The 12,096-nt window shown below is 41.8% G+C and overlaps 1 protein-coding gene across 6 annotated transcripts in view; it reads left to right on the plus strand.

Moving 5' to 3' along the window:
* The first annotated feature begins 814 nt into the window (after window positions 1-814).
* rad18 (RAD18 E3 ubiquitin protein ligase) overlaps window positions 815-12,096 on the plus strand; it is a 70,224-nt gene continuing 58,942 nt past the window's right edge. For 2 of the 6 annotated variants that reach the window (XM_021569200.3, XM_090205688.1), the window contains exons 1-6: window positions 826-908; window positions 1,002-1,064; window positions 1,336-1,414; window positions 1,564-1,625; window positions 1,754-1,824; window positions 8,080-8,456. In XM_021569200.3, the coding sequence (XP_021424875.3) occupies window positions 1,014-1,064; window positions 1,336-1,414; window positions 1,564-1,625; window positions 1,754-1,824; window positions 8,080-8,456 (640 nt within the window). In that variant the 5' untranslated portion in view covers window positions 826-908; window positions 1,002-1,013. Of the gene's footprint in view, window positions 1,065-1,335; window positions 1,415-1,563; window positions 1,626-1,753; window positions 1,825-8,079; window positions 8,457-12,096 lie in introns of all 6 variants that reach the window. The other 4 variants (XM_036950355.2, XM_090205689.1, XM_090205687.1 and 1 more) reach the window with 3 other exon arrangements.

Raw genomic sequence — 12,096 nt, forward strand, 5'->3', positions numbered from 1 at the left:
TCCCATTCTTCTCTGCAAATCCTCTCAAGCTCTGTCAGGTTGGATGGAGAGTGTCGCTGCACCGTTATTTTCAGGTCTCTCCAGCGACGTTTGATCGGGTTCAAGTCCGGGCTCTATCTGGGCCACTCAAGGACATTCAGAGACCTGTCTCAAAGCCACTCCTGCGTCGTCTTGGCTGTATGCTTAGGGTCATTGTCCTGTTGGAAGGTGGACCTTCACCCCAGTCTGAGGTCCTGAGCACTCTGGAGCAGGTTTACATCAAGGATCTCTCTGTACTTTGCTCTGTTCAGCTTTCCCTCAATCCTGACTAGTCTCCCAGTCCCTGCTGCTGAAAAATATCCCCACAGAATGTTGCTGCCACCACCATGCTTCACCGTAGGGATGGTGCCAGGTTTCCTCCAGACGTGACACTTGGCATTCAGGCCAAAGAGTTCAATCTTTGTTTCATCAGACCAGATAATCTTGTTTCTCATGGTCTGAGAGTCCCTTATGTGCCTCTTGGCAAACCAATATGGCTGATATTTCTATTCTGAAACTTTTAAGGCTTGTATGCATTAGCCCCGTTAGTAATTTAATAGGATCTCTATGGGACAGAGGAGGCTTATCTTCTATTCTAGTAATGTGGAATTTCTGAAGCAAACCATAGGAACATAAACCTTCTGTATATCAAGTATTTGGATGACAAGCACTTTACAGATAAGTAACCATGCATGAAGTGAACACAAGTACAGGCAGGAGCAGTGGTCAAACCAATAGCAACTTTTCTCTGTCTAATGACAGTGGTATAAAATAACGGGCCAAACGTTTGTGAGCTACTCCGCCCAACCCGTACATTTATGTGTGCCCATTGGTCACGAAGAGCAAACCGAGACAGGAATTGACATGATCCTCCCGGAAGGGTGCATTTGGTATGAAAATAAATCTGCGCGGTATTATACAATGAAACATAGCTAGTAGCCCCAGTTTCTTTCTAAATGCGTTCTTCTAACCACTGTTTATAGAGAACTATCACCATGGCCAATTTTAATGAAGCGGATTTACCACCAAATCTGACTTGCCTCAAAGTAAGTGCTAGTTCAAAACTCCCTCATTGACAAGCTAACGGCGACGTCATCGAGCTACAGTCTAGCTATTTCTTACAATTACTATTTTCGCAAAATAGCCCACACTCCATGATAGCAAGCTAACGTTAGTTAGTACAGAATATTCGTCAGACAGCAAGTTAGCTAACTAACTTGCTTTTATTGTTTTGCCTTTTAAAACATGATGCATAATAGCCAGCTAGCTAATCCAGTAGTGTGAACAACAAACTGACACTATTCTTTCTGTATGCAGAATGTTGATACCCTTCTTCGATGTCCCATTTGTTTTGAGTTCCTGAGTATCGCAGTGATGACAAAATGCTCTCACAACTGTAAGTTAACCGGATATAGTCCCCAGACAAACTATCCAGCGTCAGTTTTCAAGACCATGTTATAGCTATAGCCTGGTGTGTAGATGGCACCACTTGTCTCTTAACAATACAGTATAATCACACCTGATTATGTACATTTCTATTTACAGTCTGCTCTTTGTGCATAAGAACATTTATGTCCTACAAGTTGCAATGTCCAGTGTGTAATTCAGTAAGTATGATCCCTGATGGTACTGAATGCATTGCATCGTTGTGACAATTAAGCTGTCTTTTTAATTGAATCTGTTTAAGCTTTCCATATGTCAAAATCAGGCAGGCATGTATTTTTCTCTATTTTAGCCTACAACAGAACAGGACCTAAGAAACAACCGGATACTGGATGACCTGGTCACAAACTTTCAAACTGCAAGGTACCTGTATTGTATATGAAATAATTACATGATACGCCGGTAGAAAAATGTAAACATACTGTATCTATTTCTCGTTCTTATATTATATAGAGGCATCTCCTCAGGCAACTAGACACCTTACAGCACATCTGTGCCTACCTATATGACAGATGAACTGCCATTTCATTATAGAGAAACCGCAAAAATGTATATTTTGAAAAAGCCACCAAGCTCAGTGTTTGAAGGCTGAGGGTATGCCTGATACCATAAGCCCAGCTGGCAGGTTCCTTTCTGTGTAGAAAAATGTTAAGCAAAGGCTTGAAAGTGCATATTATTTGCAAATACATGTGTATTACTTATATAGACTGAGTGCACAAAACATTAGGAACTTTCCATGACAAACATACCTGGTGATTCCAGTTGGAAGCTATGATCCTTATTGATGTTACCTGTTAAATCCACTTAATCAATGTAGATGAAGGGGAGGAGACATGTTAAAGGATTTTTAAGCTTTGAGATAATTGAGACATGGACTGTTTATGTGTGCCATTTAGAGGGTGAATGGGCAAGACAAAAGATTTAAGTGCCTTTGAAGAGGAGGTATGGTAGGAGGTGCCAGGTGCCTCGGTTTGTCTGTCAAGAACTGCAACGCTGCTGGGTTTTTTGCGCTCAACAGTTTCCTGTGTGTGTCAGCGACGTTCCACCAACCAAAGGACATCCAGCCAACTTGACACAACTATGGGAAGCATTGGAGACAACATGGGCCAGCATCCCTGTGGAATGTTTTCGACACCTTGTAGAGTCCATACCCTGACAAATTGAGGCTGTTCTGAGGGCAAAAGGGGGCGCAACTCAAAATTTAAGAAGGTGTTCCTAATGATTTATACAGTCAGTATACAAAACCATTCACAAGTGCTGTTTTGAGCAGGGTTTCCCAAACTCGGTCCTGGGGCCCCCGTGGGTGCACGTTTTGGTTTTTGTCCTAGCACTACACAGCTGATTCAAATAAAGCTTAATAATGAGTTTCTTATTTTATTCAGCTATGTAGTACTAGGGCTTAAACCAAAAAGTGCACCCAGGGGGGCCCCAGGACCGACTGGGGTAACACTGGTTTTGAGGACTGCCTTTTAATACACATTTTGTGCCGATGTTTGAGGATGCCATTTTAAATGTTGTCATTTCAGAATGATAATCCTGAGGATAAAATGGAAGGAATGATAACAATGTCCTTTTCCCTCCATAGTAGCAGGAAACACTGTTAGAGCAAGTCAATTCAATGTTGTGCATACTTTGGCCTTGGGAATGGCAGTAATGGAGTAATGAAAACGACAGAAGGGATATTTACTACAGTACACCAAAAACATACCCTCAAACACAGGAGAGGATGTAAGCATAAAAAAGCCAAGGTTGTTTTGAGCTTACATCATAAAAATACCAGGAAACAAAAATGAATGTGAAAGATTAGGAATGCATGTCAGGGGATGCTACTGTTATTGACTAGATTATAATTTGCCCTCTGGTAAACAACATTTAAACCATTTTTATCTAACATCTTACTACTTACCTGCTACTAATAAACCTCTACATTGTGGATTTCCCTTTATAATCAAATGGGAATTTCTATTTAATGTACCTGAGCTATATTCTTTTTTGCATTGCCTCATTTCCTATTTACTACACTACAATGCAATGCTGTTGTCAACAAGACTATGTCCATGGCATGATATTGAGTCAATCACATAAAATATATTTGAACTTCTGTAGTAATTCCACACATGGATGTTTCCAGTAAATAAGTCCACTGTTTTATGAGTATTTTATGAGTAAGCATAAAACATTATATTTTTGCCCAGGCAGGATTTGAGGCTGCAGGCAGCAGACTTGATCTCACTGTGCTGCTGTTATCAATGTTTAAACCATGCTGCTCACTCACGTCAATCATCTGAATGGCGTCATCCCTCAGAAAGCTCTAATTTAGAACCGAGGAATTTCAGATGGCCATCGGGTTTGGAGAGAGTGGCTTATGTGGCTGCCCTCTCCTCTGTCCTTTAATTTCCTGTTTGTCTAGCAGGGAGCATGTGAAAGAGAGGTACACCACCACGGGGGACTGGACCCTCAGAAAGCAGGATGTTTACAGAGTACCCATTTGTTCATTTCCCTGCTGTCTGAGATGCAATCAAATAGCATAGTCCTTGCTTTGTACTGTATGTCTTGACTCTCATCTACTTTTTGTCCTTTCTGAAATGTGTTCATTTTGCTGAGTAGCCTATCTAACTGATCATGTAGTTATTTAATAAGCTGTTATTAGGCTAGATACTTGATAGCAGGCCATAAGTATCTGACCCTAAAAGCAAACTATGAGCTATTTTGATACTTTGGGCTTGAGATGCTATTTGTCGTAGGTAACATTTTCTCCTCTGTGTGCAGGAAGCTGCCTGGCAACTTTAGAATCAATATCCTGGGACAGTTGAAATGCAATTAGACTCTCGGCTTTAAGGAGGCTGTATTGACTCTATCCGGTCCTCTGGTGACTTCAGGTCTGCTCATCCATGATCAATGAGCTCCCAAAATCCTGGCCTCTCTCCCAGGCCTGCCGCTGACCCCCGCTCACCGTTGGGGCGTTTCTGGCCTGGCCTGCTATTTATTATAAGCTGTTTAATCTAACGCCCGCTGTTATGACCATTTCTCTACCACTTTGTGTTTGGACAGTTGCATAGCGTTGTCAACAAAATGACAACAAGAAACCAAGCAGCATCGAATACTTTCCTTTGGCCTTTAGAGTAATGTATTTCCCTCCCTATATGGATGTTGTTTTTAATGTAAATGGTCGCTGTGTGTGGCTGGTGACAGCCTGTTTAGGGAGCAGATCTCCTGGATTCTTAGTAACTATCAGGATGCCCTTTCCTCTGGGAAACTGGTTATTCTTGCCTCAAACCATGGGTCTCCTCTCTTCGTTGTTATTCACAATGGAACTGCGCTCTGTGCCTCTGAATAGTAAATCAGGCAGGCAATCAGTTCAAACTGTCATGTAGGCTTAGATTATCTCCAAGTCATCCCTTCCTCCGTGACCTGGGCTCAACACATGCCAAATCACACCTCGTATAGGGGAAGCAGTACATCGACACTCTTCCCTAAAGGCCATGGAGGTACATAGATGTGTGTGTGTGTGTCTGTGCAACTGTGTGTGCTTGTGGTGAGCATTACTGCTGCCCACTGTGCCAATAACACAGATAACTCATTGGTTCTCTAATCTAATTACAGATATAGTTAACTCCAATCTATTCCATTTCCTGTATTAATTTAGAATCTCTGAATAGTCATCAAGCACAAAGAGAATAGATTATTTAATGTTTTATTAACTACACTATTCTCTACTTTGGCAGATTAACCTCAGTATCTTTCAACCTCTGAAAAGTGTGGCTAATGATGTTCCTACTGGGTGATGTATGGAATAGTGGAGGAAAGGTCTATGATGTAACTCCGATTAGAAGGCAATAGGCAGTCAGTCAATGTCCCTCTGAGGTGCGCTGTTTATTATGACAAAGCCCAGACTCTTCCAGGGTTTTGTCCAGCAGATGCAGGATGAGTGTAACTAAGTGGATCTGAGTGGGGCAACCCAGGTGAGATTCAGGTTGGTCATATGCAGTATTTACAAAGTTTGACTCCTGACTCAGTGCCAATGCTGGAATGAGAGAAGCCATACAAGAATGACAAAGGTACCCATTTAGTCTATACTTATTATTTGTTTTGTGGCTTGCTGTTGTATCGACTCCCATAACCCAAGTATTGGGATTTTGATGATTTCCATAAAGATTGCTTGCAATGAGGTTAGGTGGAGCATGCAGTGTGTGGAGTCTGTTTGTGTAGAGGCATTTCTACAGAGGCATTTCTACTATTGAATAAGGGTGGGACTTCTTTCATTTCTGACTTTGATCTGCTACCTACCATGGTGGGCTTAGTATTAGTGAAACTTACATGGTAATCAATACTTTTTAAACATAAACACTACTTCTTCGGTGTAAAGGGGTAAATGAACAATCTAATATCATTAGAAAAAACAATGTTTGCGTGTGTGTATTTATACTTAGCCTTATAATAGCCTCCAATACCCTACTCAATAAATTGAACGCAGTCTATCACATTGCCATCCGTTTTGTCACCAAAGCCCCATATACTACCCACCACTGCGACCTGTACGCTCTCGTTGGCTGGCCCTCGCTTCATACTCGTCGCCAAACCCACTGGCTCCAGGTCATCTACAAGACCCTGCTAGGTAAAGTCCCCCCTTATCTCAGCTCGCTCGTCACCATAGCAGCACCCACCTGTAGCACGCGCTCCAGCAGGTATATCTCTCTGGTCACCCCCAAAACCAATTCTTCCTTTCCTTCCAGTTCTCTGCTGCCAATGACTGGAACGAACTACAAAAATCTCTGAAACTGGAAACACTTATCTCTCTCACTAGCTTTAAGTACCATCTGTCAGAGCAGCTCACAGATTACTGCACCTGTACATAGCCCATCTATAATTTAGCCCAAACAACTAACAACTCTCCCCCTACTGTATTTATTTATTTATTTAGCTCCTTTGCACCCCATTATTTCTATCTCTACTTTGCACATTCTTCCACTGCAAATCTACCATTCCAGTGTTTTACTTACTATATTGTATTTACTTTGCCACCATGGCCTTTTTGCCTTTACCTTCCTTATCTCACCTCATTTGCTCACATTGTATGTAGACTTATTTTTCTACTGTATTATTGACTGTATGTTTGTTTTACTCCAGGTGGAACTCTATGTTGTTGTATGTGTCGAACTGCTTTGCTTTATCTTGGCCAGGTCGCAATTGTAAATGAGAACTTGTTCTCAACTTGCCTACCTGGTTAAATAAATAAAAAATTAGCCTAGGCTAAATGTTGGAATTTTTCCATGAAACCAAAGAAACGTCAGTGTAATTGGTGGATCGCGTGACATGTCCAGTCGGGCTCTTAATTTACTGTTAGAATAGTAGTATACACAATGTGCAATTTCGAAATTTGGTTGTGCATCAGCAGTTTTTCTCTTGTTATGTCAGTCATTGCCATTCACTTACTTGGCCATGTCAACTAATACTTTTTAGATTGCGAAGTTAGTCTAGCCAGTTATCTAAACTTGTAGTAATCATGGCTGAATACAGCCCGGGGCATGCAGAGCACGTGCCCAGGGGCCCTGATCTTCACGGAGCCTCCATTGATTTTGTTAGTCACTCTCACTCCGGTATCCTTATTAACATGGCATAAGTCATTGCAGAATGTGTAGAATTGCAGAAAATTTGCTTAAAATGTTTTTATTCATTAGAATATCATAGAGGGTAAACACTGAGAGTGGAGCCCTCGGCTCCTCAAAGCACAAGATGCCCTCCTGATACCCTGGCTGCTTTACGTGATAGTGTTACTGCCACTAGATGTGTTTTTCAGATGACATGAGAGCATTTGAAGGAGTGAGCATATACAGTATACTGTATATACATGTCAAATATTACTGCCCACCAGACCGCCACCTCTTCATTAAGTGCATTTCATTTAGACTGGATGTACATAATATTACCTGTGGCTTTATATTTACTAATAGAGGCAGGGGGTAAGGTACTGGGAGCAGCTGAGCACCTGTCCGAGTGGGAGTTTTATGGCCTTTCCTACACCGCATGGTGTGTGCTGTGAAGGTGCTGGCTGCCTTGCGTGTGCTGTAACCTGCTCTAATGCTCAGAGCGAAGACAAATAAAAGGGTTTCAATATGGAAAGCAGAGCATTGCACACCTCATTGATTCCACTTTATGGCCCAGTAATGGCTCTGCAGCTACCAGCTCTATTTGTTTGCTTTCCACATTTCCAAGATTGTGGCCAACTGGCCGACTCGTTCTCGCTCCGCAAGAAAGTGCGAGATAATTGGACATGTGCAGTTTACGTTAAGGGGCTCACATTATTGTCAGCAGCATTTATTGGCAGATAACCCTCTCCTATTTCCAGTGGGCCCCAAACCTTTCCTTCTCTAGAGAGTCTGCATGCGCCTGTTTTTGTTTAGTAATTTAGTGAGCGTTTGTTTCACTCTCACTGTGTGTGTGTCATTTTTGGTTGGTGTGCATATCTGTGTGGAATAGTCAATGCATTTTATCAGACTATTTAGACCTGGAGGGTTTGTCAGCTCTGTCCTCTTGTTCCTCTGTTGTGACCAACTCATTGTATTTCTTCAGTCTCACACTAAAGTTCTAATGTTCTTTTCTCCCGCCTGCTTATCCCAGGCAGAAGTTGTCAAAAGCTCAATTCGACTCGCCTCCATTATCCCCGGAGACCCCAGCCTCTACTGTCAAGTGTAAAACACACAGACAGACCAGGGGCCCCAAGAAGAATGGCTCCATCCTCAGTCACTTTTTCCAGAGGGGGCCAATCACTTCCACATCATCTCTCACTACAGAGGCCCCGCCATCACTTCATACACAAACTGTGAAAGTAGACCCTGGTCATCAGGTCTCTGTGAATGAGGAGCCCATGGAGGAGGAGATACCGGCCCAGGTGCTGGTGTCTGTGAAGATTGAGAAGATGGACATCTCCATGACAGGGCTGTCGTCTCTGGCTGACTCGCCGTCCACATCACAGGACATGAAGCCTGTAGTTAAAGGTAAGGCCTGTCTCCAGGAAGGAGTCTCCAGGAAGTCTTGTGTGTGTGGTGTGGAGACACTAATGATATTTTCCACTAGAACATTTAGAATTGGAGGAAGACTTGGCTGCCAAAACACAGTATTTCTAATGCATATGGGCCTATGCTTAAAATGGGAAAGCAATGTTAGTTGTACTTTTTTTCATTGTACTAGCTGCATAGAATATTCATGTCAATTTAAAATGATGGATGATTTCAATGCTACATGGAACAGTGGCCATTTCACAATGACCACGTTTACATGCACACAGTATTCCGAATAGCTCATATCCCGGTTAAGGTCTTATTCAGGATAAACTGTTTACATGCATTAGGGCCCTATAAAATATGCAATACGGAGAACACGGACAGAATCAAGGAATCCAGACATGAAAAGGAATTCAACAATATTTAAAAATGTATTGAATTTAGTAGGGAATCAACTAAAAGTATTGAACATTTATTAATTTGTCCACGTTTATCATGAGACCTGAACAGAATTCATCAGTGATTTGTATTTCCTGCATCTTTCTGAAGAGGAAATGAGAAATACCCATCTGTATGTGCGGTGCGCATACACTTTGTGTAGCCGTTAGGCGCAAACCGAGAGGGATGCTATGTTAGCTAGCTGGCTAAGTGAAAGTGGAAAAAATACAACTCTGGTAGCTTTTGGTTTTAATCATTTATTGCCACCGGGGCCTGCCGGTGTAACTGCTAATCTGCTTGCTGACTGTACACTGTACTGCATGATTGTAGCGGGTTTACTAATGATTTAGTTCTAGTAGCTATGTTGGGTATGACGTCTGCTAATATGGTGACAACAATGTAGGCTATGTGTGTAGCGGTTATGATGTGAAGGTTTGGCTTGGAAAGGTTTTTTCACCTGGTCACAGATAGCTGATGTATTTGTTGTGCACTGAAGCCCACAAGCGAATGGAAGAGGTGAGAGTAGGAGAGCGAGTAGCTGCGAGAAGGAATTATGCAACGGAACGGAGATAAACATACCTGCATTTGTTCATTATAAATTCTTGTTTGCAACTGTTGGACTAATGACTACACCCTAGATCAGCTAGATGCAGGCAAGAGTGCAAGGCGATATTGAATGTGTCACTGTCTGCCACCTTGATTACTCAAATTTCTCTTGATCTACGTTGTAAACATTCATTCATAGGCTAGGTTGTAGCAACCTCATGATGGGTATAGGGGAAATTAGAGTATCATCTATTAGCCTAAACCTATCGATGTTACATTAAGCCGGGTAAATGGAATATGAATGACAGTCATCCAATATGCTGTAATAGGCCATGCTCATAAAAACAATAAAAATTGCCTTAAAAATGCCTTAAACGGCACCAACCGACCACTGCTGAACCATGAAAAAACAGAATATACTTATTTTTCTGCATATCGTTTCCGATATTAGGTAGGCTATTTGTTAATCAATTTGTCTATAACTATACTGAACAAAAAATATAAACAAAGTGTAAAGTGTTGATCCCATGTTTCCTGAGCTAAAATAAAAGATCCCTAACATTTTCCATATGCACAAAAAGCTTGTTTCTCTAAAATGTTGTGTGAAAATGTGTTAACATCCTTGTTAGTGAGCAATTGTCCTTTGCCAAGATAATCTGTCTACCTGACAGGTGTGGGATATCAAGAAACCAATTAAACAGCATGATCACTACACAGGTACACCTTGTGCTGGGGACAATAAAAGGCCACTCTAAAATGTGCAGTTTTGTCACACAACACAATGCCACAGAGGTCTCAAGTTTTGAAGGAGAGTGCAATTGGTATGCCGACTGCAGGAATGTCCACTAGAGCTGTTGCCAATGATTTAATGTTAATTTCTCTACCATAAGCCACCTCCAACATTGTTTTAGAGAATTTGGCAGTACGTCCAACAGGCCTCACAACCGCAGATCCCGTGTAACCATGCCAGCCCAGGACATCCACATCCGGCTTCTTCACCTGTGGGATTGTCTGAGACCAGCCATCCAGACAGCTGATGAAACTGTGGGTTTGCACGACCAAAAAAGTTTTGCACAAGCTGTCAGAAACTGTCTCAGGGAAGCTCATCTGCGTCCTCGTTGTCTTCACCAGGGTCTTGACATGACTGCAGTTTGGCATTGAGGGCAAATTTTCACCTTCGATGGCCACTGGCACGCTGGTTTAAGTGTGGTCTTCACGGATTAATCCCGGTTTCAACTGTACCCGGCAGATGGCAGACGTGTGGGCGAGCGGTTTTCTGATGTCAACATTGTGACCAGAGTGCTCCGTGGTGGTGGAGTTATGGTATGGGCAGGCACCCCGTGGTGGTGGAGTTATGGTATGGGCAGTTATAATCTATGGACAACAAACACAATTGCATTTTATCGATGGCAATTTGACAAGATCCTGGGGCCCATTGTCATGCCATTCATTTGCCGCCATCACCTCATGTTTCAGCATGATAATTCACGGCCCCATGTCGCAAGGATCTGTAAACCATTCTTGGAAGCTAAACATTTCCAGTTCTTCCATGGCCTGCATACTCACCAGAAATGAGCATGTTTAGGATGCTCTGGATTGACGTGTACGACAGCATGTTCCAGTTCCTGCCAATATCCAGGGACTTTGCACAGCCATTGAAGAAGAGTGGGACAATATTCCACAATCAACAGCCTGATCAACTCTATGCGAAGAAGATGTGCTGCATGACGTAAATGGTGTTCACACCAGACATTGACTGTTTTTCTGATCCACGTCCCTACCTTTTTTTTTTAAGGTATCTGTAACCAACCGATGCATATCTTTATTCCCATTCATGTGAAGTCCATAGATTAGGGCCTATTGAATCTATATAAATTGACAGATTTCCTTATGAGAACTGTAACTCAGTAAAATCTTTGAAATTGTTGCATGTTGCATTGATATTTTTTTTCAGTATAGATACATGACTTGCTCACCAGAATGTTATAGATCGATTGAATGAATGCATCAACAGTCTAGACATTGATAAAATAATCTCTTTTGTTTCTCCTTCACTCGTGGAGTGAAGATGTTTTTCAATTTCCGTGCAACATTTTCAAATGACATCACTTTGTTGACCGGTTTCAAGCAAATGAAAGCTGTGAAACGATCCAACATGTTTCTGACTGTATTTCCGTTCGTCTTGGATTCTTATTTTATAGGGTTGAAAGTGAAATACTGTCAGCTTTTATATCACTGAAAAGAAATTGCGTGCATTCACATTTTCTCAAAAAATGAAATCATATTTTTCCATTCCTGTTCCTGAGACAAACATTTGGTCTGTCATTTTACTGCAAGAAACATTTCATTCTGCAGGAGTTAATATTATAAGGTTACATGGGCGGCCTACAGTCAGTGTCCAGACTTCAGATACTATTCTAATTATTCATGTTCCCATCTGAACTTCAAAGGTGATACTATGTGAAACTGAGCCTATGCAGACCGAGAAAAGCAAACAGTAAACTGGATGAGATGTTTACTTGCCACAGTGTCCCGTCTAAGATTAGCATATCCCAGGCATCTTATTCAGGTTTCTCAAAACAGGGAATCAAGCTTATTTGGGTTATTGTAAACGGAATATGATGTTTATATGCGTCAACTTAAAAATGGA

The sequence above is a fragment of the Oncorhynchus mykiss genome, chromosome 17 (genome assembly GCF_057628025.1).
Source record: "Oncorhynchus mykiss isolate SJ-2025 chromosome 17, ASM5762802v1, whole genome shotgun sequence".
Taxonomy (NCBI): domain Eukaryota; kingdom Metazoa; phylum Chordata; class Actinopteri; order Salmoniformes; family Salmonidae; genus Oncorhynchus; species Oncorhynchus mykiss.